Source organism: Microcebus murinus, chromosome 18 (assembly GCF_040939455.1).
Source record: "Microcebus murinus isolate Inina chromosome 18, M.murinus_Inina_mat1.0, whole genome shotgun sequence".
In the NCBI taxonomy this organism is placed as follows: Eukaryota; Metazoa; Chordata; class Mammalia; order Primates; family Cheirogaleidae; genus Microcebus; species Microcebus murinus.
The window spans coordinates 51,433,442-51,460,580 of NC_134121.1; the positions used below are offsets into that span (position 1 = coordinate 51,433,442).

Consider the following 27,139-nt stretch of genomic DNA (forward strand, 5'->3'; position numbering starts at 1 on the left):
ATTTATTGAGCATTTTCTAATGTGCCAAGCACTATATCAAATCCATGAAATTCAGTGGTGAACAGATCAATTCCTGGCTTTCATAGTTTTCTAATAATGGAATAAGAGAATAAAGAAAGAAAGGTATCATATGATGATGAGTGTTGAGCAGAGACTTAAGATAGGCTATTAGAAGGTAAAACCATGTGGCCAATTTGGGTTGCATGGTCAGGAAAGGCCTCACTGAGGAAGCAATGGATAAGCTGAGACTGGCTACAGAAAGGAGTTAACCATGTGAAGATCATGGAGAAAATATTCCTGAAAGAAGGGAAGTGCTAATACAAGACCCTGGTTATATGGTACATTTCAAAGAACAGTAGGAAAGCAAGTGTGGCTGGACCAGAGAGGGCAAAAGGGAGGCTGACACAAGGGAAGTCTGAGAGGTGATGGAGGCCAGGTCTTATAAGACCTTATGGGCACATGAGGTACTTAAATAGTATAAGTGTAAGGTAAGCCATTGGAGAATATTGAGCAGTAAGAGGCACCAATGGATGGGGCTGGCTACTGTATGTAGAATGTATGGGGAGGAAATGAAGGGGACTCCTAGGCTATTGGAGTAGTCTTTAGATGAAAGATGGCCATGACTTGGACCAGGGAGGTAGTATTAGAGAGGGAGAGAAGTGTGTGGATTATGCACAGTTTTCAGGTTTTTCTTTGTAAAAGACTTAGTTTTCCATCCATCTTGTACTACTTCTAGTGAAAATTGGCTGTGGCAGGGGAAGGTGAAGGAAAGAAAGGATTCAGTGATAACTGCTAGATATGCCTTCTGAAATGAGCGGCTGCTCTATGAAGATTAGACTGAGGGGAGCCACAGGAATGAGTGGAGACCAGATAGGAGGCTCTGACGATATAATCTGAGAATGTCAATAGAACGGGAATGGAGTGGACCCAATGAAAGAGTGTTTAAAGAATTGAATCCACATCTGCAGCACACGGTGGCAAAAACCCAGGACCCCAGGGGAGATAATGGGTGGAATAGAGGAAAGTTGTCAAGGATATGTCCTGAGTTTTTACTTTGGGTAATTTGTGGGTTGTGGATGATGATACCATTCATGAAAGTAGAGAAAACTTGAGGATGATAAGGAATATTGCTCTGGCAACAGTGAATTGGAATGAAGAGGTCTGTGAGTGTGATCATAGTCTGGATGAGAATAGATGAGGGCAGCAGCAGTACGGCTAAAGAGGAGAAATATTTAGAAGGCAGGTAAATGGTTGAATGGAAGGTTAAGGGGTAGAGAAAATTCCTGTGTGTTCTCAAGGTTCCTGATTTGGATAACTGGGTGAAAATGGGTTTCATTCATCTAGATATGAATATATAGGAAGGTTTATCAGGTTTATATATATTATGATAATATATATATATATATATATATATATATATATATATTATCAGGTTTAGGCAAAGGGGTGAATGGAAGGATAGGGAAAGAAAGTGGGAGAACTGATAATATGTCCAGTGTGAACCAGCTAAGCCTGGGACATGTGTTGTAAATGTCTAGAAAATAATTATGTATATCTTTCTTGATTTTAGGCATTGCACAGAAGTCCCTCTTCTTTTCACCTGCTTAAGTGTAACTTCAGTCTGGAGTTCAAGGCCTCTGTGCTCTGACCTCCCTTTCAGGACTGCCCCTTCACATATTCCAGGTCCTACTCCATGGACTGCATACTCTGTGCTGAGCACACCCCCATTTCCTCATATTTACCCTTGCAAAAACTCTGTCTTTGGCAGACGATTCTCCCTTTCCACCTTCTGCCTGTCACAATTATAGTTATTATTCAAGGCTTTTCCCAAATGCCACTTCCTACCTGAAGACTTGCCTTATCTCTTTGTGTTTCCCCCCATGTCTTTTACTGTATATAGGGCTTGTTTTTCTGTTTTATTATGAAAAAATTTCAAACATGCCCCAAATGGAATAATACTATGAGTTCCTGTATACCCATCGCTGACTTTGAACAACTATCAAAACTTAGCCACATTTACTTTATCTTTTCTCCCTTTTTCTTTGCTTAAATCCTTAAAGGCAAATTCCAGACATGTCATTTTACCCTATGTATTCCAGAATGCCTCTCAGAAAACATAGACATTGTCTTACTCAGTCACACAGTCATAGGGCCATTGTCATAGTTAAGAAAATTCACAATTATTTTTTAGTATCATGTAATACTTGCTTCTGAATTAGGTATCCAAAATTGACTTTAAAGTACCATTTTACAGTTGATTTGTCTGAATGAAGATCCAAACGTTACATTTGGTTGTTAGATCTCTCTTGTCTTTTTAAAGTAGACCCTTCCTCACTTTTTTCCCATGTCATTGACTTCTTGCAGAAACCAGGTCAGTTGTGCTATAGTCCCACATTCTGGATTTATCTGCTTGCTTCCTTGTGGTGTCAGGAGATGTCTTCCTCTGTCCTTCCCTTTTCCTTTTGTTCTCTCAAATGAACACTTAAGATACTTACTGTGCTCTCCTGCTTTTTATCTTTGTCACATGTCTTCTGTGATAATATAAGCCCCTTAAAAGGTGAGACCATGTCTTACCCAGCTTTGGACATTCTATATTATGTCTAATACATTGTATAGACTCAAAAAATATTCAATTGAATTATCTAGAAAAAGTTTTGATTCCTCTTGCCAAAATGTGAACTGGAGCTTATTCTCAATCTGAAAAAAATTTACATTAGGAATTAAGTTGCCAGAGAAATCTTCTCAATAATGTAGGTCACTATTTCCTCGTTTGCACTGAAAGAATTAAGCCTTAACTTTAAGGTGGCACATTCTTATATCTGGAAATTCTTACAATTTGGAGCATTAGAGAAACTTAAATAAAATTTCCAGGTCCCCTGCATTCTCTCTAGGTTCACATAGAAGTAATTTCAGAAATTAACTGTTTTGTGCATTCAGCATGAAAACTAGGTCACTAATCATTTTTCTGATCAAGAGAACTGAATTTTGCTTAGTAGTTCAGAAATCATACTGAAAGGCTGACTATAAAAACACCGTCACATGTATGCTTTGTTGTTGATAACTAACTGCAATCCAAGCTTTAATAACTAGAAGGGAGTGGAAGAAACTTCAAAAGGTTGCATGATAAATGTTTTTGACAATGTGTCAGCTGAACATTAAACAGGATCTTTGTAAATCCTCTCATTCTAAGTGGTTTAAATGGAAAGTTTTAAACTTCTTCCTTCATAAGTATTGGCTCCAGATATCACAGTATCCTAAGGTTAAAAAAAGAAAAACACTTTATCTGACATATATTATTTCCATCCCCTATACGAATGTGGGGGTGTGGGAAATAGGCTCACCCGAGGGTCTCTACCTCCACATCTTGCGTATTTCCTCTTTCATCATGGAAGAATGTACCATCATTATATTGGAATGGCTGCCATTACAACCTGATATGACAATGTACACACAATATGGAAATACCAATGAGTAAATATAAAAGTGGTAATACTTCCCTAATGCCATTTTCCAGATTGTCTCATAATGAGTATACTGTTGGTCCTCACGTGGATAAAATTAGGTCTAGTAGAACTGGGTAGTATGAAAGAAATATTTGTGTGTGCATTTTAGTGTTTCAAGAGAAAATGCTTAAAGCAAGGAAAGTTTCTTCCCAGGTGTATTAGTTTCCTAGGGTTGCCATAACAAAAACCAATAACGGGGTGGCCTGAAACAGCAGCAAGCCATTGTCTTATAGTCCTGAGGCCAGACGCCTGAATTCAAGGTGCACGCAGGGCTGTGCTCCCTCTGAAGGCTCCGGGGAAGAATCCTTGTCTTTTAGCTTCTGCCATTTCCCAGCAAACCTTGGCATTCCTTCGCCTGTAGGTGTCTCTCTCCAATCTCTGCCTCTATCGTCATAGCCAGCCTCTTTCTTTGTGATTCTTCTCCTCTTCTTGTAAGAACATCTGTCATATTGGATTAAGGGCCCACTCTACACTCCAGCATGACCTCATTTAATTATATCTGCAAGGACCCTATTTCCAAATAAGTACTAGGGGTTAGGACTTCAACATATCTTTTTGGACAATATAATTCAACCCATAACTTTGTTTAATACCCTTCAGTTTTAGCACCACACTCTAATAGGGAGGCCATTGGAATCATCATTACTGTTCAATCTGTGACACACAGAAACTTATTTTTCGTCTTGCTTTCACACATTTTAATTCATTATATTAAAGACTAAATATATTAAAAGCAAACCCAGAGCATTTGGGGTCACTGAAGGCTTTTGAAAGATGGAAGCAATAGCATTCTAGAGAAGATGAAGAAAAGACTTGCAGAGCTCACAAGGAAGTGTGGAGCTGGGCCTGTTGGTGGCACAAGGTGGAGGCTGAGAGGCAGGAGAGGCAGGTGCCCAGGAGAGAGGAATTCACAGGGGACTGAGCTTTAAACTCAGGTGACTGAAAGAACAGCTGTGCCATATATCAGCAAGATAGTTGGGAGGGAAGCTGGTCAAGGGGGGAATCATGACTTTGAGATGACGGTGAAGCAGCTCTGGGCACACCCGTGAGAGACAGTGGGTGAGGTCAGAGTAGAGGGCTGGTGAGATGACGGATGTGCATTCAGCGACAGGCAGGCCCCGGTCAGGACTGACACTTCCATTCATTTATGAAATTGATTAATTATCCAAAGGAGACAGTATGCAGCGGGAAGACTGGAGAGATAAGTATTCCTATTGACTGGCGGGCAAGGAAAGCTGGATGTCGTGATGTGCATCCAAATTCAATGGCTCTCAAGTGGAACTCCTGATCTTACTGCTCCAAAACTATTTCTACCACTGTTTCTTTTTTTGGCACCATGCTCTCATAGTCAAGCCGTTGGCATCATTATTTCTGTTGAATCTGTGTCCCAAAGAAACTTGGTTTCTTCTTCTTTTACATATATTTTAATTCTACTGTGTTCCCTGCCTTACTCTATTATAGCACCCAGCCTACAGTTTTGAATGTCTCGTAGTCATTCTCTAGACCTCCTTCTCTCAAACCTGGCGCAGCTTTCCTTACCAAGCCCCACAGTCTGTCTCGTGGCTCTGCTGCCATCCCCATGCTGCACCTCTGGGGCCATCAGTTCTCACCATTTCTTGTCCAAACAAGGCTCGTCTCCCACATGCTCCTTGCAGTGGCCTCCTAATGGTCTCCCTGCTGTAGCACAGGGAACTCCTGAGACAGAGTTTCCTATACATTTTACTACATGGTATGTAAAATTGTACTTTTTAATTATTTGTATTTTTTAGAGTTTTCAGACCCTTTCTACTGACTGATATTTGAATGCATTATGCTTCATTCTGTATTCCCTTTCTGGCCATGCACACCTTGCTAGTCTGTGCCACATGCCTTTGCCTCTGTGGCTGTCGCTGAGGGGCCCACGCTTCTCTCCTGAAAAACATTCTCCAGCTCACACGTCACCTCCTCAAGGAAGTTCTCTGTGTCCATACTTTCCCCGGCTCGTGCTGCTTTGCTCAAATCAATTGCAATGCTTGGCAAAACTTCTCTTTAGCACTGTTTATGTGGCATTATAATTATTCCTTTATAAGTTTGTCATAATCATTAGATTAGATGTTTTTTGAGGATAATGTTTAGCACAGTGCCTGGTATATGCTGTGCCCAAATTATAGAAATATTTTCATTGATTTATTAAATTGATTAATTATCCAAAGGAGACAGTGTGTAGAGAGAAAACTGGAGAGACAAGAACTTAGTTTGGAAAATATCCACAATTGAAAGGGAAGAAGATGAGAAAGGGCAGAAAGCTTGTGGGAAGAAGGAGGGAAGACAAGCATGATTTTGTGGTGTCAAAGGAAAGGATTTCTGGAAGGAGAGGGTTCTAACAGTGCCTGATGCAAAAGAGAGATCCAAGAGAAAGAAGATGTAGAAAAAGCCCCTGGATTGGCAATAAAAGGATCAATGCTGACTTTGCAGAGAACAAGTTTCATACAGTGTTGGAAACCAAAATCAGGTTACAGATGTGGAAAGAGTCAGCTGATACAGGGGAGAAATATGAGTAATGGAATAAAACACTTGAGAAATGGGGCCATCAAAAACAAACAGCCAGGCGTGGTGGCACATGCCTGTAGTCACAGCTGCTGAGGAGGATCACTTGAGCCCAAGAGTTTGAGACCAGCCTGGGCAACATAGCAAGACCCCATTTCTTAAGAAAGAAAGAGAGAGAGAGAGAAAAGAAAGGAAGACATGTGGTCAATATAGAATAAAATAATATTAAGGTTGAAGGGACCATAGAAGTATCTTGTCCATCCTCCCATACAACATGTGAAAAGCAAAGAGACCAGTTTCTAAAGAGGCAGCAGGGTGAAGATGGCATGCCAGTATAGACAGTGAGAGGAACTTAAAAAAGGGGAGATGAACGGTGGTGAGCAACCCCTTGGAATCTGGAAAAAGAACACTGATAGAAGTGTTATCCTGGGGAAACCACTTCTGGCACTTGGAGCAGGCTGGGTAAAACTCAGTTATTTTTCTCTAGGGACAGAGTAAGAGGAAATGTAGTTTGAGGGTGGGGAAATCTGAGAAATTTTAGTGGGAATACCCCAACTGTTTTAAATGAAAGGCAACTTGAGTTTTATATAATTGGTTAATGTTACCAGTGAATATTGATTACCATAGTGTAAATAACATTTTACCAAGCATTTCAGAGATCACTTTTAAAATATGGGAGAAAAAGTTGTCCTTACAAAGCTCATAGTCTAAAATGAGAAAAAAAAGTTAGATGAATTCACAATATAAAGAGAGATGTAAATATGTTATAATATAGGGGACATAATGACTTAATGAGAAATATGAGTTTTCTCTAATATAGATTTGAAATGTTTCATGGAAGAAATGAATCTTGACTTCAGTTTTAGTGGAGGAGAAATTCATGGTTTGTTGGAGGGGATTTAGAGGGATGCGGTGGGCTCAAGGGATGGCATGTGTGAATGATTAGCCTTTGTAAGAAAATTGAAATTTAAATGAATGACTTATGGGTCCTCCCTCTTCCCTGGGCTTGCACAGAAGAGGGGTGGTCTGTGAGAATTTAACAGTTTATACTCTGTTCTGCAGACTGAGCTCAAGTTTGAGTAGTTATCCCACTGGCCAGATGAGGAAATCCCTCTGTGATCTTGAAAAATCCTAGCTGTGGTTCTTGAACTTGATCCTAGATTTCTACCGCCCGAGATAAGAACTTGTTCACAAGTGAAACTGTCTGAAGCGACAGAGGGAGGAAAATGTGCTTTGAATTTCCTGAGTAGAAATAGACTGGCTCCTTTAAGAGGAGATGTGGGTAAAGTCAGGATGGTCTTTTGTGTGAAGGAAACATGAATAAGGTGCGTTAGGAGATTCCAGCTTCCTTAGATCATCAAAGTCTTGAAATAACATGATTTCTTTTCCTGGAACCTCTGTTCAGACCAGGAAACACTAACTTTTTAAAAAGTGCATTTTGGGGACTTTTAAAGGAAGTCCTTTAAGAATTTTAAAGGACTGAAAATAGGTGAGAGAGAGAGAGAGAAAAGAAAAGCAAAAAAAGTAAAACCTTTCTTATTCTTTGGAGAAAACACTGCTCCAGTTTTTTGTATTGGCCATGATATTTTTGCCTTTTCAGTTGAATCAGTAGCCTAATAAGTACTACAGCAATAATAGCCCATATCAACGTGCAATTTCTCCTACATGTGGTTTTTTGCAAAAACTGTGAGTTTTTCGCCCGAAAGGAATTTTGGCATATGTGAAGAATAACATATGTATTAGGTTAAAACTCCCAAAGATCTCCTTTTCTTCACATCAGTATCAGAAAGGAGACTGAATTATGAGGGTTTAAAAAAAGGGTGCTTGCTTGGAATGTGAAAAAAATTAAAAACCTGAATGTAAGCCATAAAAAAAATATATACAGTTGTGTTGTGAATACATTTGTGGCCTCTGTGGTAACCGTGGCTCGGCTTTCTTCAGATCTGTAGCATGAACCCGTTTTCCATTACTGTAGAATCACTAATAAAACTTTTCTTATGGTTTGTTATTCATCCTGCATAGGTCTGAATGAAGAAATCACTTTAAAAGAAATCTTGAGTGGCATTTCAGTTGAAGAAGACTTGTTACTTTTGTTAGTAGATTTAGCCTATTTAAAAAAAATAATAAAACAGGAACTATAGTGGCCTCCGTAAATAGCCAGTGAGACCACCCAGTAAAAATGTCACACTGCCATTGTGTCATCTTTTGTAGCCCCAGATTTATTTCCCCTATGTGGATGACAGGGCTTGGTCTTCTTGCTTTGTCGTAGTCATTTAAGATGTGATTTTTTTTTAAAGTCTATAAATCTGACATGAAAATATAGTAATATTTTATTGCTTTTGTTTGTATTTACCTTAGCCTTTAGTTAGCAGTAGTAGAAAGAAAGCCATTTACCACTTCTGTGTCAATTTACATGTCAGAAAAACCTACTCCTCAGAAATATTATCAGTACCATTTATAGCCTGAATAGGAGCAATGCTGCTTAAAAAAGTGTGAGCATTATTAAAAAGATAATTAAGGTTTAAATGAGAGTCACCCTTATTTCACCTTTATAATTAGTGTCTCTTCACAGTAGTCAGAGATCAGGTGTCATTTCTGTTTGATGGATCAAGCAACCAGTGGAAGAGAGGTTTATGTCAAGAATTAATAACCTGAACAGATATTTTATGACAAATTTTAAAATCATCTTACATGTAAATGGAAAACAGACCATTACCATTAAAAAATAAACCTCGAATTTCACTGTATGTAAATTATACCTCAATAAAAACATAAATAAGCCTTCCCTTTCCAGTGTCTTCTCCTTCAGTCAAAATATGTACAGCCCACTCTCTGCTTTCTTCATTTTATGTCCAGAACCTTCATGGGGAAATCCTCCTACATCCCTCCCACCCTTTGAATGATGAATGAATCATCTGTTTTCTCTGAAGTAAGATGGTAAATTCAAACCTCATGAAAGGAAGGATATGTGACTTCACTTTTTTAAGTGGGGAAAGCTTTTAAAAAAAATTTTTTTTTACTTTTTATTATGGAAACATTCAAACATACACAAAAGGAGGGAGAAGAATATGCAGAACCACCATCTTACCCATCATCACACTTCAACAGTTTTGAACGATTTACTGGAGTGATTTCTTTTTGGCAGCATCTTTAATGTAAATACTCTGGTTTTTTGTCCCTGTTAAACCCCTGAGCTATGTAGAGTTTGCAGCTAGCAAGGCTCCCTCTGCATATCACCCAGTGGAGGCTCATCTGCTTCCTTGTTTCATGGCCACAGACCTTACCCTAAGTCCTCGAAATCCACGACCTTCCCAACATCACTTATATTATTTATATAGGGCAAAAATTGAATTCACATTCTTTTTGCTTACCCATTGTTTAATACAGTTCTTTTAAATGACAGAACAGCATAACGTTTAGGTTCTCACTTCCCAGAGGACATGTGGGATAACCTATGGGACATTTAGCCTGTGCCCCTTAGTGTAGTGCAGGCCCAGAAGAATATGCCCAGAGGCCTCGTGATGATTTGTGAAAGGCCAGGCACAGCGTTTTGCCAAGACTGGCAGCACAAAATGAGACAGAATAGAAGTGTCAAACACTCCATGAGTGTCCCAACTCAATGAGAACTGGTTTGAACACTCTTTAAAGGAGGGTAGGGGCACAGTTCTACAGGCTGTGTAACAGAAAACGGATAAGAGAACTTGCCTCTAGAGTTCACTGAGCTGTGACAATGTTTCCAGAACAACTGATTCAGGGGAAGGGTGACTTTTATACTGTTGATGATTCTATTTTGGTTTGTAAGTGAATTTTTTCAAATTTCTCATACCTGGAGTTTTGATAAAGATGAGAAAATAGAGTTTGAAATTGTATTGTCTGGTAAGAACATGGAGTACAGAAATTCTGTCTTATAAGCTCGAGATGAATTTGTGTGCTTAGATGGCCCATTGGGAAAAGGATAGTGAGATCACAGCTCTCAGATGCCAAAGTGGAGCTGGCTAAGAGGTGGACCAAGAGCAAGGTCAGAAATCTCTAGAAAGACCTCTGATCTTGCTATGATACTAAGTCGGAAAGTTTCTCTCTGTCATGTGCCTTGTACACTAGGAATGTTTTTATTATACATTCTAACACAGTATTTCTCTCTTCCAATAAAGTTTTCCTTTATTGAATAACTTTTAAGCACTTTATAATTGAAATGAACCTATGTTTCATTTGTTCATTATTAAAAAGCATGTATTTGCCATCACTTCATGCTTGTTTAATTGACTCAGCACAAGAGAAACCTTTGGTCTTTAATAAGACTATACATAATTCCTTAATTCATGGTTTCACAAGTTAGGGAGTGGCTGGCTCTGAATTATGTTTATAAATTTTGTGAAAATAGTATGGACTATTATACCTTTTTCTTTTTGCAAGCCAGCAGAAAAGCCCTAATACTGTCACAGGTGCCATTCAGTGGGCACATTAGCTAGCAAGTCCCTTTCCTCAGCCTGAAGAGCCCAGTAACATGTAAAATCTTTCACACTTTAATTTGTTCTCATTATTTTAATATTGTAAACAAACAAATCAAATTTTCCTATAACCCTCTCCCTTTTAAAGAGTCTAGTGTACCCTCATTGTTCTTGTAAAGCTTATTATGTCATTTACATTTTTCTTCTGGAAAGTGTCATTCTTTGTTCCCAACCAGCACAAAGCACTCTGAAAGTCAGGAGCAGTGTAGCTTCCCACAGCAAGCTGACTAACAGGGTATTTAAAGGCAGATTTAATTGGGAAAAAAGAACTGCCTTTTCAGTAATGATGCAAGTTAGCACAGCAGAGCTGAGAGATGAGGAATAACTTTGCAGAATAAAGGATTTAACTGTTCAAGTTGGGTTTTTAAAAATATTTTTGACCCAATGTTGGACATTCTGTTCTTTAATTATCTTAGGCTTTTCTCAGGAATAAACTAAAAGTTTTGATATTTTTGTGTGTGTCCAATGTCAAATCTGAAGGTTTTTTAATAGAAAAGCCACAACTTAAAAGAAAGTTCCCAGTTATCCTTATTGAGTAATTGTGGTCATTTTCACATAGTTCTTATGTCAGATTCTGAGGTCAGAATTCTAATAACCTAATAATTATTTTAGAATAGAAAGCAAGGACCAGCTGCCAATATAAACTATCATTTTCCTTTCATGTAGTACATTTAACATTTTTGAAAGTGGAATATTATCTGGTTACTTTTCAACTTTTTAAACTTTTAAATTGATTTTAATAGATAATAGAAGTTATTTCTAGACATAACTGTTTTCTATGATTAACCTTCACATTTTACATCTGTAAACTATGAAAAAAATTTTAAAGTCCTACCTTTTTGAAAAGCAAATATAATTTCAATTCTATTTTAATAATATTGATAATATATGTCAAACTTAATAGTCTCTTCATCATGTGAAATATGGAAAAAGGATCAGGTCTAATTATGTTATCCTGGCCTCTTTGAAACTTTCTTCAGCTAGATTTCCATAATACATACTAACTTCCCCCAATTGCCTTGGATTTTCATCAGCTTCCTTGGCCTCCACCTCCTCCTTTGACTGGTTTGAAGTGTGGGCATCACCCAAAGAGCAGATTTTAGAACCTCTTCTCATTTTACTTACTTCTTTAAGGAAGTTTCCCCATCTGCACCTCTGTCTGAGAGCACCCCTCACTGTTCAGACCCACCTTTGCAATGTGATGTGCTAAACAAGTGTCTTAGCTGGCTCAGGCTGCTGTAAAAAAATACCATGGACTGGGTGGTCTGCAAACACACAAATTCATTCCCTACAGTTCTGAAGCTGGGACATCCAAGATCAAGGCACCGGCGGGTTGGGTGTCTGGTGACGGACTGCCTAATTCCTGCTGCATCCCCATGTGGTAGAAGGCCAAGGGACTTCTCTCAGGGCTCTTTTATAAGGGCACGAATCTCCTTCACAGGGCTTTGCCTCCCAGAGGTCCCACCTCCTGATAACCTTGAGGGTTAGGATCTCAACAAATAAATTTGGGGGAGACACAAACATTAAGACTATAGCAGTAGGTCCTCCTCGAAGTCCCACTAACACCTTAAACCCATCACTCAAAACCCACACTGCTCCCCCCCTTTTCTGTCTTGCTCTTCTCTCACTATTCTCTGGTCGCTCAGTGTCAAGGCCCCGTGTGATCTTTGGGTTCCTCTTTTCCCTGATCCCAGTTAACAGTTCTACCACATCTGTCCCCTTCTCCATGTCCACTGCCCTCTTTCAAGGCTTCATTCTATTTGTGGCCTTCACTTTTGCAGAAGCCTCATTCTTAACCCTTTGAATTCACTGGGCAGAATTATTTCCTCAAAATTCAAGGGAAAAACACAACTGGGCACAGAACAGGGCCAACTGCTTATGTGGAATGAGGAAAAAATTTAGCTTCTGGCATTGGCACTTGGCAGGTAGCAAGTGACTATGGTGAAAACTGACCAGGGAGTGTGGCACTCTCTGGGGCCTGCTGTGAAGGGGAGGAGGGAGACAACCAGGAGGGAGGGAATAATTTTTTGTTTAAGACAAGGGAGACGTGTGTCTTCTTTTTTTTTCCTGTGAAATAAAACTAATAACAAAAATTAAAGGAATATTTTCCTTTATTATAACAGAAGCCAGATAATATATTATTAATATATGTGCATATATTCAGAGATTGATACCGGTATTTGGAAAATATATTTTTATATTCTGTGTCTCAAGACACATAATAACCTCTGGATAAATGTGCCATATTAAGGACCATCGTAAGCCCTGATGAGTAAGTGTCCTCGGGGAGTAGAGTTCAAATAAATGTTTATGAGTTCCTTCCACAAACACAAATTCGATGTCACCTGTGTGCCGGGCACTGAGCTGGCTTGGCACTGGGCTTGCAGAGATAAAGAGGGAGAGCCTTGACTGCAGTTGCTCTTGATCTCTCACAGACATGTTCGTTAATTCTCTTACACACTAGACGGATGAAAGCCCAGAGGAGTCCATACTTAGCTCTTGGTGTAGGTCAGAGAGAGAACACCACTGAGCAGGGAAGGTAGGGCAGGCGCTTCCAGGCAAAGAAAAGAGAAAACAAGTACAGAGTGACAAAGAGGCAGTGTGGCGTAGCACAACATGTTGAATTTAAAGCATGAGAAATGTGTTAAAATTTCAGTCTGACACTTTACTAACAGCCAGGTGGACTTGAGCAAGCTTACCACAGTGAGCCTCACTTCTATCCTCTCTAACGTGGATGAAATATAAAATAATCCTGCTGCACAAGATTGTTGTGAGGGTTAAAAATAAAATTCACTCAGTGGTTGATAGCTCCTGTTGTTACTGCTAGTAATGGTGACATCAGCATGACGCACCAAGGCTTGCTGCGGCTCAGCATGGTGGCGCGCACGCCAGCGGGTGAAGGTCCTGCTATGCTATGCCTAGGAGTTTGAGCTGCATCTCAGGGATGCTGGAGTGTTGTGTAAGCATTTCAGTGGGGGAATAACGTAATCAGATTTAGGTTTAAGAAGATCATTCTGACAGCAGTGAGGATGGATTAGAGAGCACGAAAGAGTAGGGGCCGAAAAGCATGGATGAATGTTCTTCCCAATACAGAAATCGTTACTTTCCCTGATTATGCCATAGGAGGAGCTGATAAGATCCTATTTATTGCTAGATATGAAAATAAAAAAATGCTACTTAGTCAACAAGCATAGGAATAATTGCATTCATCTTTTAGGAAAAAGACCACAACAACAGAATTATAGATTAGTAAAAGATTTGAGAGATTTCCAGGCTCACCTTCAGACTTGGTTGAACTGTGGATTTATCAAACAGATCCTAGAGCATTTAAGCTCATTCTCAAGCCATTTCACTTTTTAAACTACTTCTTAGCCTGGGGTCCATCCACAGATGTGCTTCAGGCAGTCTATGAACTTGCTAAAATCAAAGGAAAAATCATAAGCATATGTTTCTTTTTCCATGTGGGGTGTAACTAGATAGCTTTCTTCAGTTGCTCAAAAGGGTCTAGAACACCCACAAGGTTACGAACACTATGTCTATACATAAAGAAGACTGGCATTGCATTGGAAGAATTTGTAGTGGCTCTAGCTTAGACATTTGGTCTGAGCACCAGAGTCTCCACTTGGGTATATAATGGGGATTTTGAACTTGACCCATCCTGGGCTGAGCCCCAGCTCTTTTCCCCAACACCTGCCCCTCCCTCACCCTTGAATGCCACTGCAGTCTTCTGGATGCCCAGACCAAGGTCTTCTTTTCTTCTTACTCTCTGCTCCCACTGCCTCAGGGCTGTCAGCTCTGTCTCAGAATATATCTGGGACCTGGCCCGACCCCCATCAACTGCTGCCACCCGCCCGAGTTCTCCACCATCCCGTTCCCAGCTTATTGCAATGGCTTCTGACCTGCTCCCCCGCCTCTGCCATGCTGCTCAGTCTGCTCTTCAGACAGCAACCCAACAGCACCTGCTGGCAACCCTCCAGCAGCTTCCCACCTCCTGCGGGTAAAATCTGGACCAATAAGACTCCACATGACCTGATGTGACTGAACCCCATTATGTCCCTGACCTCATTGTTCCTCCTTCTTTGCTCCCTCTCCCCTCTGACTTCTGTGGCTTCCACTGACGTGCCATCTCAGGGTTTTCCACACGCAGTGGCCCCTGCCTGGAAGGCTCTTTCTGCAGGTATCTGTATCACTTACTCTCTCTTCCCCTTCAGGTCTTTGCCCATTTAGGCCTTCTGAGACCATCTGTTTAAAATTGTAACATCCTGCCCTCACCCCATTCCATAATGTCCTCCTTCCTTGCTGTATTTTTCTTCTGTGCTCATCACTGATATATGTGATACTTATTGTTACATATTACATTATAAGATATTCATCCTGAATGCAGGGATTCTTTTCTTTTCTTTGGTCTGTTTTCTTTCAATGCTGTTATCTAGAGTACCTATTATAATTCTTTTTTTTTTTCTTTTAAGACACAGAGTCTCACTCTGTTACTCAGACTGGAGTACAGTGGCACAATTGTAGCTCACTGCAGCCTGGGAATCCTAGGCTCAAGCAATCCTCCTGCCTCAGCCTTCTGAGTAGCTGGGACTACACGTGTGTGCCAACATGCCTGACTAATTTATTTCTTATTTTTTATTTTTGTAGAGATGGGGTTTTGCCATGTTGCCCAGGCTGGTCTCAAACTCCTGGGCTCAAGCAATTCTCCCACCTCAGTCTCCCAAAGTGCTGGGATTACAATAGTGAGCCACTACGCCTGGCCTACATTTCATAACATAGCTCACAAATACTGACTGGATGAATTATATTTTGAGAATCTATCTGGCATCTTGGCTGTTACCACCCCTGAAATCTGCTTACTGTAACTTTCCATGTAGTATATCTATAATTGCACTTGATTGAATGGATCTTATTTCTTTTCTAGTTCACCTCTTTACTTAAAATAGTAATTAATGCAGTGATAAGTATTAATCTTTGTGGTTTCTAAATGTTCCATATTACCCTGAATTCTATTTCCAAAAACTACTTGGCAATTGAAAGAGTTCATCTCCATTTACTCCTTAAAGATTCCTCAAATCCCATACCATCCTTGCTGATTTAGAAAAGAGATTCCTTTAAGTTTACTATATTTTACTCAAATTATCATAGTATAATTTTGAAAAATGTTATTTTGGTCAGACAACACAATTCCTGTCTGCCACAGTGCTATTCAGAGTGTAAATGTACCTTGCAGGTGTACTGATAGAACTATTTTGATTAGCAGTAGCTTAATGCTTTATTATGTGTCTGTGGTTCTATGCTGGGAATATAAGAGCCATTTTTATAATATGATTGGCATCTGCTAATTTGTCTGTTTTATAAGTTTGGAATTTTTTGTACTAGACATCTTTAAAGCAGAAAACATCTGAGCCTGACACACAAAAGTCTGATTTTATTTGCCTGAATGCTTTGGAATACCAGTAATTACAAATTAGAGATCTGAGGCGTTTTTAATGTCATCTCATGTGGTAAAACTATTTTTTCAAGTATGTTTATTTTTAATGTTGATGTATTTATTTTACACTCTTTCAGGTTTTACAAGATGAACTTGAAAACCGCTCTAATCAGGTGCGATGTGCAGAGAAAAAATTACAGCACAAAGAATTGGAGGCACAAGAACAGGTACCCTCTCCTTTCCCATTTGGATTGCTCATTTGCTTTTTCAAGGTCAAGGAGCTTATGCTTTACCTGTTTCAGCTAGGATCCTTTGGCTGCAAGTAACAGAATACCCCACTCATTGTTGGCATAAACAGGGCAAGAAGTCTGTAGGTAGGGCAGGCTCTGGCTCTACATCTCTGGCATTCTCGTGGCTCCACCTCCCGTGCGCTTCATTCTAAAAGCAATTCCAAGATGGCTAAAGCAGTGCCAGGCATCCTACCCAGATCTGTACTATCCAGAGGCAGAAAGGGACTGTCAGTTTCTAGGTCTACTTCTAACGAGTAAGGAAATCTTTCCTAGAACCACACTGGTCCCTTCACATCTCATAGGCCAGAGCAGGTTACATGCTCAGCCTGGCATGCCCAATCCCTGGCAGGAGGGCTGAGAGTACCAAAACTAGCCTAGAACAATCAGGATCCAGCTGCTGGTGATGGAATTAGGAGAGGAAGGAAACCTGGAACAACAGAAAAGGGAAATAGATGTTGAGTATGTAGCCGACAGTGTTTTCTATGTCATTGTTTTAAAATAAATGGACATTATTTTATTTAGGGACATAAATCATGTTTTCTTTTGAATTTTTAGTTGTCTCCTCTTTCTTTCCATTCTGTTTAAACTAAATGAAATAGAAACCAGAATAATTTGGCTATGACAATAGCTAATGACCTCTTTTATTTTTAAATGACAGGATTGTTTTCACCCAACTCTTCTGGTTATAATAAACTACACTTAGTAGTAATTTTGACAATTTAAAGTAAAAAGTCAACATGTATGAATAGAAAACGAGTTTTAATGAAACCTTTTATAAATGCATTGTCCTCAGCCATTGAGTTTAGAATTGCTAATATTGTTCTAAGTGCCACCAATCCATCGTGTACAGAACTTGACATAGGTATTGGCAGACATTTATACTTTGATTATCTCATAGTAAAACTCAGTACAGGAATTTTGCTATGAGAAGGGAAGCTTTTTTTTACATCTCTGGAGATGTTTACAAACAGGATCCCATGGTAGAGGATTATACAAAATGGCAGGAGTAACACCTAATAGATGCTGAGTATTAATACTGAATTGACTTGACCTCCTATAACTCCTTCCTACTCTCTAATATATACCTGTATAAGATGTATATCATATATATGTACATCATGTATACATGATATGCATAAATACAAATATACATGCATGTATTACACAGTATATATGTCATGTAGTTAATAATAGGATAACAAAATAAAATAATACTAGAATAAAAAAATGAATAACTACACTTTGCCAAGTGCCTACAAGGTGACAGACACTATACAAGAAACGTTACACATAATTGGTTCATTTAATCCTCACAATTGCCATGTAGGGACAGTATTATCATCTACATTTTATAGATGACTCACTAAAACCCAGAGTGGTAAAGTAACTCATCCAAGATCACACAGCTAATAAAATAGTAGAGGTGTACTCAGGCCCAGATTTATCTGAATTTCAAACCTTTGCTCCTTTCATGACAACTTTTAAGTTAAATTTCTAGTTAATAAAAAACTGGATAGCAATGACAGGGGAAATAAACTTATCAAAGATGGCAGGAAAACAAACATACTGTTCCAGATACCTGGTAAAGTTGCAAATGCCATTGCCCTTCCGTGGGCAGAGAAAAACAAAAAGCAAAGGAAACAAAACAGCAGATTTGGCCACAGATGCCTCCTCCAATGGGCACATGGGATTGTTCAAGTCCAATCAGCATAGGTCCAATTGTCACTGGAGGTCAGCTGAGCTCCCTCCTCTGTCGAGGATGCCTGTAACTAAAAGGAGAAAAGGCAAGCTTCTTAAAGCAGGAAACAGTGCTCCCGGGAGGATTGAGGCTTCTCCAGTTTGTGGTAAAATATGACTTAAGGTAAAACTTTGTTGACATCACTTTAATTCATGGCAAAACTTCACACAGAAAATTCCATAATATATTGAGAGTAGGGAAATTAAGAAATCCCAAATGAACAATAGAGAAGGATTCAGGAACTACTCTCAGTCTCTTTTTATTGACTCCTTTTTGATCATCAAAGTTACTTTCATCTTTGTAGTGACAATAGCTTTTTAGAATATTTCTTACACTAATTCCTGATATCTTCTATTAGGCTACAGTTTACCGAAGAAATGTCAGGAAATACCCATGAGTAAAGCTGAATATTTCATAATCTTTGCAACCATGAGATGCTGGGTTCTTTCCACAAGGTCCTAGGGTGTAGCTTGAAAGGAAAAAATGCCAGTTGTTTCAACAAAACTGAACAGTAAATGATAGGCATTTAATAAGTACTATTCAACTATATTTAATATAATTTAATCTTTTGTCTAAATTTGACCTGTGTCCCCCTTTAAATGTATGACATTGTTAGAAGTAGTTAAAAAGTAAATAGAACTATTGTGATGAACATTTTTTAGGATCTACTTATATATGAGTCTACTGAGGATATCTAAAATGCTAAAATTGTTATATTATGATTTTCTTTTTTGTCATCCATCGAAGCAACTGCAAAAACAGTAGCTAGCTTCACATCAGCCAATTAAACAACTGAAATGTGTGTAAAACAGCTACTTAGACTTTCTTCTTTTTCTTTTCAACCAAATATTATTATCCTGATACTAGTTTCATAAAGAATCAAAATTGAAACTGGCAGGATTACAAAAGACAATTTCCTAGGCTGCTTTTTTTAACTTGCTTGCTTAAAAAGAATTTAAACTGTTTCTGTTTTTCATTTAAGAAAAATTTATATGTTTTGATTGTGTAAAAACAAAAAATGAATGAGGCATTTTAAAAGTTGTGTTTTTAATTAAAAACAAAAAGCTGCTTCTCATCAGGTCTTGATGGGTGGTGTCCTTGCTGCCTGCCACTAGCCATGGTGCCATCAGCTCTGTCCTCTGTCTCCTCATGTTGGCAGATCGGCCTGTTCATCAGTGGGTACAAAGGGTTAATTTGGTTGTTATGCAGATTCAAGAGAAAGAGCACAAATAGAATTAGAAAATACTAATTTTTTTATCTGTCAGTCTTTCAAAAACATGATCTTTCCTTTAATCCATAAGTAGTAAAATATTAGAAATCACCAATAGTTTGTTTTATGCAGACGAGGAGGTAATAATTTCTAATTCCAGATAAGAGCTGAGCAAGAACCCAATAATTTCAGCAAAGGAGGAGAGATCAGAGCTCTGATAAAACTTCCTCATTGTACAAGGAAACTGAGTCATCAGGAAAGGATGTGACTCCCCTAGTGTACAATACTGTAGTGGCAGACCCAGGGTAGGACAGTATGTGGTCTACTCACTCCTAGGATTTCATTTTCCATTGTTTGGACACTATATAAAATGGATCTATGCCATCTGTCACTCGGGTTCAGGTATAGATTAAATATTATGGCTAAAACTAAAATTCACTTTTGGGAGCAAACAATGTGTCATTATTCACAATGAGACTAGATAATTTAGTCTGATAAATTATAGAAAAGAAAAGGAAGAAAAGAACCTAACAGTTTACTTGGTCTTCTTAACACTGTGTAAAGTATTTATCACAAAGGCATTGAACAATGTCAGATTCTAACAGACTGTAATGTGGATATTAATATACATGTAACAAAACCCCTGCTTCAGACTGGCAATCTTTTTTTTTTTTTTTTTTGGAGACAGAGTCTCGCTTTGTTGCCCAGGCTAGAGTGCCGTGGCGTCAGCCTAGCTCACAGCAACCTCAAACTCCTGGGCTCGAGTGATCCTTCTGCCTCAGCCTCCCGGGTAGCTGGGACTACAGGCATGCGCCACCATGCCCGGCTAATTTTTTCTATATATATCAGTTGGCCAATTAATTTCTTTCTATTTATAGTAGAGACGGGGTCTCGCTCTTGCTCAGGCTGGTTTTGAACTCCTGACCTTGAGCAATCCGCCCGCCTCGGCCTCCCAAGAGCTAGGATTACAGGCGTGAGCCACAGCGCCCGGCCCAGACTGGCAATCTTAACCTTTGACAGTATGAATAGCTTTAATTACATTGGTCATTCAGCTTCCTAGAAGATTATTTTAAATAAATTAGTGAGAAAAAACCAATACTACAGAGCTCTCCTAATAAAACACAATGGTAAGCATGCACAGGAGAGTCAGTCTTTTTTTTATTCAACATTTTATTCTTTTGTCAAACATATACTGGACAGTGTTAAGTTTGAAAAGACACAAAGATGAGCTCTTTCCGTGCTTAGCGCAGCCATGGCCCGCGGTCCCAAGCAGCATCTGAAGCGTGTAGCAGCTCCAAAGCATTGGATGCTGGATAAGCTGACCGGTGTGTTTGCTCCTGCTGGATTTATGGATGTCATCAGCATTGACAAGACTGGAGAGAATTTCCGTCTGATTTATGACACCAAGGGTCGCTTTGCTGTTCATCGTATCACACCTGAAGAGGCCAAGTACAAGTTGTGCAAAGTGAGAAAAATCTTTGTGGGCACAAAAGGAATCCCTCATCTGGTGACTCATGATGCTCGTACCATCCGCTATCCTGATCCACTCATCAAAGTGAATGACACCATTCAGATTGATTTGGAGACTGGCAAGATTACTGATTTCATCAAGTTTGACACTGGTAACCTGTATATGGTAACTGGAGGCGCTAACCTGGGAAGAATTGGTGTGATCACCAAAAAAGAAAGACATCCCGGGTCTTTTGATGTGATTCACGTGAAAGATGCCAATGGCAACAGCTTTGCCACTCGCCTCTCCAACATTTTCGTTATTGGCAAAGGCAACAAACCATGGATTTCTCTTCCTCGAGGAAAAGGTATCCGCCTCACCATTGCTGAAGAGAGGGATTAGAGACTGGCAGCCAAACAGAGCAGTGGTTGAAATGGTCTCCATGTAACATAATAACATGTTAAAAAGTTATTTGTACTTAATTAAAGATATTACAGTGTGGAAAAAAAAAAAAAGAAACAAAGATGAGTAAATTATAGGTCCTGCCCTCAAGGAGTTTACAGTCTAGTAAAGGAGATACGTGTAAAATGTAGACTCCAGGCATGAAATGAAAGTCGATTCTTGTTCTAAATGATTTGGGGGCTCAGAATCACAAGACATAGGAAGAACACAAGCATTGGTCCTGCCTTCCATCTTCCCTGACTCTGTGGGGAAAAAACGGGAGGGTCTTTAGCCAGGAAAAGGTTAGCGCCCCACCACCTAGGCAGGGTTTGGCACTCGCTGAGTTGGAGTTATTTGAGGAGCCTGCAGCTCTTGAGGGAACCGGGTCCTTCTGGCCAAAGAAAGTCAGTGCCTCTGCCAGCCTTTTCTTGAAACTACCTGGCTCCCACGTTGCCTTGCTGCTTTTGGCTGCCCGTGGGGGACCTCTCTGGTTTTGCAGCCAGCATTTTTGTAGACAGATGGTTTAGTTCTGAGTCTTAGATGGTGTGTCCAAGCATTAAAGGTCTGGACTGTACAGGCACAAGTAACCCACAAATTGTTTAAAAATATATAGCTAAAAGCCAGTCACACTTTAACATTTCATTCACAGTTTTGCAGCAATGAACTTCATATTTAAGGCTTAGACCTATCAGTTAGTTTAGGAGAGAATCTAGTGACCAAAGACATGTCTCAGTGGTAATTGTGTGTGTTTAGGAGTTGGGGGTTAGGGGCAGAGGTTGTCCCAGAGACCCCTGCCAAGACACAGGGAGAGGAAACAAGAGAGGCTTTAAGGACTGTTGTGCTGCAGTGAGAAAGCACTCACTGGTTCTAAATCCACCTTTGTCACTCCTAATCATGTGATCATGGGGAAGTTGCTTAACCTCTCTGGATATCAGGTTCCTAAGCAGTAAAATGTTAGTAATAATATCTTCCCACATGGTTCTTGGGAACATCAAATCATGATAATGTACGTAAAAATATTTCAAAAGCTATAAAGCATTATGCAGATACAATGTGTATGGTTATAGTTCTTCAGAAAGGAGAAGGGGACATGTGAGCTGGGCATTAACATGGAGGAAGGACATTCTAGTCAGGGAGCAGAAAGAGGGAAGACATGAGGCAAAACATGCTCAGCGTGCTCAGTGAACACTAAGTAATATCTTGGCCAGAGAGTGATATCAGTGAAGAGGAAAACAAGACCAGAAATTTAGCTTTGTTCAATTTGTCCATTACAAAGGAGGGCATCCTTTGATCCTTTGTTATTGAGCATCTACTCTTCACTAAGCACCACGGTTTGCGTCAGGACCATTGGTGACCAGTCCCAGATGCCATGCTGAGTTCAGTCATTTGTTAGGAAGCAGTTATATCAGCAATTGAGGATTTTTTTTCTTTACTGAGGAGCATTACATAATTGAGATTATACTTTCCAAAGATCAATCCAGCAGGTAGACAAGATGAACACGAAATGAATGGAGACCAATTCAGAGGCTACAGCACTAAAATTCGCATTACTAGTCACAAGAAAAATATGGAAGGTTTGACCTGGATGTTGTCAAAGGAAATAGAAAGGGACAAATATGAAGATTCCTGTAAGAGGGAAAAAATTACAGAATATAGAAATTTAGAGGGCAAAAGAAAGGAATGTGTCAAAAATAACACCAAGTTTTTTAACTGATAACCTGGTGCATAGTAGACAATGATACCATCACTTTTTAGATTGTTGCATCTGAAACGCTAGAAGGAGGACATTCATTTGGAGACAGGTAGTTGAACATCTGAATCTAGAACTCAAGGAAGAGCCTTAGGAGTGTAAAATATCAGCACCATCTTGATGGGGACGCAGCACCATCTTGATGGGGACGCAGCACCATCTTGATGGGGACGCAGTGTTTGGATGACACTAACATGGAAGAACCTGGCGAGAGATAAGAGGGTTGTGGGCAGGCCTTTGCCACATACAAGGGACCAAAGAAAGAAGGGGAAGATGCAAAGCAGTGTCAAAAGGAATGGGCAAAAAGATAAGAGCAGAGCCAGGAGAACTTAATGCCGTGAAAACCAAGGAAAGAGAGTTTCCCCCTAGACTTTAGTCTCTTTAGGGTAAGGATCTGTCATCTTCTTGGCATCCACCAGTACTTGTTGAATTGAATTGCTCTCTAAAGCCTTTGCTGTCCCGGGCCCCTGTCCCCAAAATGTCCCTGCCCTCCCCAGGTCTCTCTTTCATCTGTGCTCTGGTAGCACTTTCTGTGGCCCTATAATACAGGTTTCCCATCCAGCTGCCTCAGTAGGTGGTGTACTCTGAGGGTGCACCCCTGACCTGGGACTGTGTCATGTTTATCCCTGTATCTCAGCCTGGCCCATGTGGTGCTCAGTGAATTAATGAGACAAAGAAAGGAGGGAAAGAAAGGGGGAGGCATGGAAAAAAGGAGAGAGGTAGGATTAGCAACATCATATGCAAAATAGGAGGAGGAAAGGAGGGAGGGGAAGGATGGAAAGAGGAAAGGAAGATTACCAGCATCGCATTCTATGGGGAATTTGAGGATGATGAGTTCCAAAAGCCACTGAACTTGTGTAATGATCACAGGCCCTTGGTATTGGGCCTCCTAAACATATCTAAGTGTCTTTTTCTAAGCCTATTCTTGTCTAGATTAAAAAAATAAATAAATATTATAGATATTCTTTTATCATTTTCAGCTGGGGTAATCATGTCATCTAGGATCATTCATGGCCTCTCATAGCTTCTCCAGGCTGTCAGCTATTCCCCAGACATTCTAGCACCAAAAGGGTTCATAAGCCAGGGAAAACAAAGGGAAAGCAGAATGGCAGTGCCCTGCCCATGCAGCCCACCTTTCTGCTCCCCTCTAAAACAGGGCAGATTTTCCTTCCAGATATCTCCTGCAAGATGCCTCCAAAATGCCAAAGCAGAAAGGACACCAAAAAAGTCCTTTATTTTCTCTACAGATAAACTTAGCATTCTACTGATTCCTTCCTGGATCCCTGGGTTTTAAGATAAAATTTGGTTCCTTTAGTACAAGTAGCTTTCGGGTAATGTTAGACATCTCTAGAAGTGCCTGAGTTCCTTCTGCCTGGTTTTGCATCAGAACTATTATCATTTGTATTCCCAGATAGTTTATTGCCTCCCACAATGCCCAGTGATCTATTGGGGAGTAGCATGAGTATTAGAAAAACCAAAATCAATAAGTTTAAAGCTTTCGGTGAATAGCACTGCTTATCTTTAAACCACCTCAGTCGTCATCAAGGGTAACCAGAAAATCTATGGAGTCACGGACAGCCTTAAAAAGGAAGATGCTACGGAGACAGAAAATCAATTAAGCAATAATCGTGACAATTGTTAAAAGGAAGAATTGGTCTTCTACCAGATTTTCAAGACTTTAATTTCCATTTTCCATAAAGGATTTTAAAACTTCACAGTCTTAAATGCTGTTGGCTAACTCATCTATAGTGAAATCTGTTTGAAAGTACTAACAACTCAAAACTGTATTTTGTCCCAAAGCACATTATAAAATCAGGAATTGCAACAGAAATATAATTCAAAGACTTTTATTGACTTTTCATGTTTAATAGTTATTATTCTGGTTTGTTTCAAGTAATTTTAATAACCACAGTTTATTTACAAAATTCAGACTAATTCTTTTGTTCCCATGCCAACAAAATACATTTGTTCCCAACAGCTGGCATGATGCATCATTCTAAGACGAGTTGTTATGGGAGATAGAGCCACATTTAATTTTGGCCACATCTTATTCTCAGTGACAGTTTGAATACTTGCCCCTGTTTTCTGGAAAAAAAAAAACAAAAACACTTGAACTAGTGTCAAGGACAATAGTATTTTTATGAAAATACACATCTCATCCAAATATTTCATATAAATTAGTTATTCTAGTAGATTTTAGTGACAAAGCAAGTCAAACACTTATACCCAAACCTCTGCTGAAAATTATATACAATGATCACAGTGCCATTTTTTAAGGATGACTTAAAGCACTCTTCTAGTGTGAATGCGCCCTGCATTTCATCTTTGCTTCCTTGAGATTCCCTTTGTTTTTAACTTCACTAGGCTTATTGTGCTGGGGGAGGAGAGAAGAGTCAGGATCCCTTATGTGCTTGCTGCGTGTTTTTAATCCTGTGCTTTGCTGACATATCAAATCCAAGTGTCAGCAAAGCACCCACTGCATCACTGCAGCTGTTTTTCCACAAAGCATTTTCTACATTGTTGAAGTAGTTCTTCATCCTTTCAGTGAACACTGGGAGATGATGAAGATGGGTGAGAGCCACAGGATTACTCAGGGCTCCAAACCGGGGCTGGAGGGTTCAAAGCCAGGCTTTGCCTGCCTATGGCTGAGTCTCATCTTTTACTTCTATAGTGAAGTAATGTGATAATATATTCTCACTTCTTTTGGTTTAATTTTAAAGATAATTTGGCTTTAATTTTAGTCTTCTTTTCAATCCAAAAATGATTTAATTCAAATTATTTACTCCAAACCAATAAATTATGGAGGCACTTAAAGAATAAAACAGAAACAAAAACTTAAAATCAAGTTGTGTTCTATACCACCTTTTAAAATTGGTGGGCAATGGCCAGGCATGGTGGCTCACGCCTGTAATCCTAGCACTCTGGGAGGCCAAGGTGGGCGGATTGTTTGAGCTCAGGAGTTCGAGACCAGCCTGAGCAAGAGTGAGACCCTGTCTCTACTATAAATAGAAAGAAATTAATTGGCCAACTAAAAATATATAGAAAAAATTAGCCAGGCATGGTGGTGCATGCCTGTAGTCCTAGCTACTCAGGAGGCTTAGGCAGGAGGATTGCTTAAGCCCAGGAGTCTGAGGTTGCTGTGAGCTAGGCTGATACCACGACACTCTAGCCCAGGCAACAGAGTGAGACTCTGTCTCAAAAAAATAAATAAATGAAATTGGTGGGCAAGAAGAATTATCAAGCATTAACCTGGGTAATTGAATATAATTTCCCAGGAAGATGGAAAGGAAAAACTATGTATATATTCCTGATGAGTGTCCTATCAAGGCTTTTCTGACAGCTACTAAGCATTGTATTCATAGAATTAAGCAAACAGCTGGAAAGGGGAAGTAAGAAATAAACATAATGATGGTAAAAAAGGGTGGGGTGAGTCAGCATGGTCACAAAGGAGAAAGGTTGATATGACCACTTACTGTGCTTGTCATGTTCAAAAAAGAGTATCAAACATCCTAAGATGCCACTTAACTTGCAATTCCTTTTTTTACTATACTCCAACTAGAAAAGATCTCCTTTTCCTATTAAGAAAAGACTATTTCTGGGAGGCCGAGGTGGGTGGATTGCTCAAGGTCAGGAGTTCAAAACCAGCCTGAGCAAGAGTGAGACCCCATCTCTACTATAAATAGAAAGAAATTAATTGGCCAACTAATATAAAAAGAAAAAATTACCTGGGCATGGTGGTGCATGCCTGTAGTCCCAGCTGCTCGGGAGGCTGAGACAGTAGGATTGCTTGAGCCCAGGATTTTGAGGTTGCTGTGAGCTAGGCTGATGCCACGGCACTCACTCTAGCCTGGGCAACAAAGCAAGACTCTGTCTCAAAAAAAAAAAAAAAAATGTCCATACTACCTAAAGTAATTTATAGATTCAATGCAATTCCCATCAAAATACCAACATCTTATTTCACAGACCTAGAAAAAATAATCCTAAGCTTCATTGGGAACCAAAAAAGAGCCCAAATAACCAAAGCAATAAGCACAAAGGGCAAATACGGAGGCATCAAATTACCTGACTTCAAATTATATTACAAGGCTTATAGTAACCAAAACAGCATGGTACTGGTATAAAAGTAGAGACATAGACCAAAGGAATAGAATAGAGAACCCAGAAATAAAACCATATACCCATAACCAACTGATCTTCAACAAAGCAGACAACAACGTACACTGGAGAAAGGAAACCCCATTCAATAAATGGTGCTGGGAAAATTTGATAGCCATGTGCAGAAGAATGAAGCA

The 27,139-nt window shown here is 39.5% G+C and overlaps 1 protein-coding gene across 4 annotated transcripts in view; it reads left to right on the forward strand.

Annotated features, from left to right (window-relative positions):
- Nucleotides 1-27,139, forward strand: part of CEP112 (centrosomal protein 112) — a 430,862-nt gene that overhangs the window by 373,995 nt on the left and 29,728 nt on the right. For all 4 annotated transcript variants that reach the window (XM_075994691.1, XM_075994693.1, XM_012747355.2 and 1 more), the window contains one exon: nt 16,106-16,195. In XM_075994691.1, the coding sequence (XP_075850806.1) occupies nt 16,106-16,195 (90 nt within the window). The remainder of the gene's footprint in view (nt 1-16,105; nt 16,196-27,139) is intronic.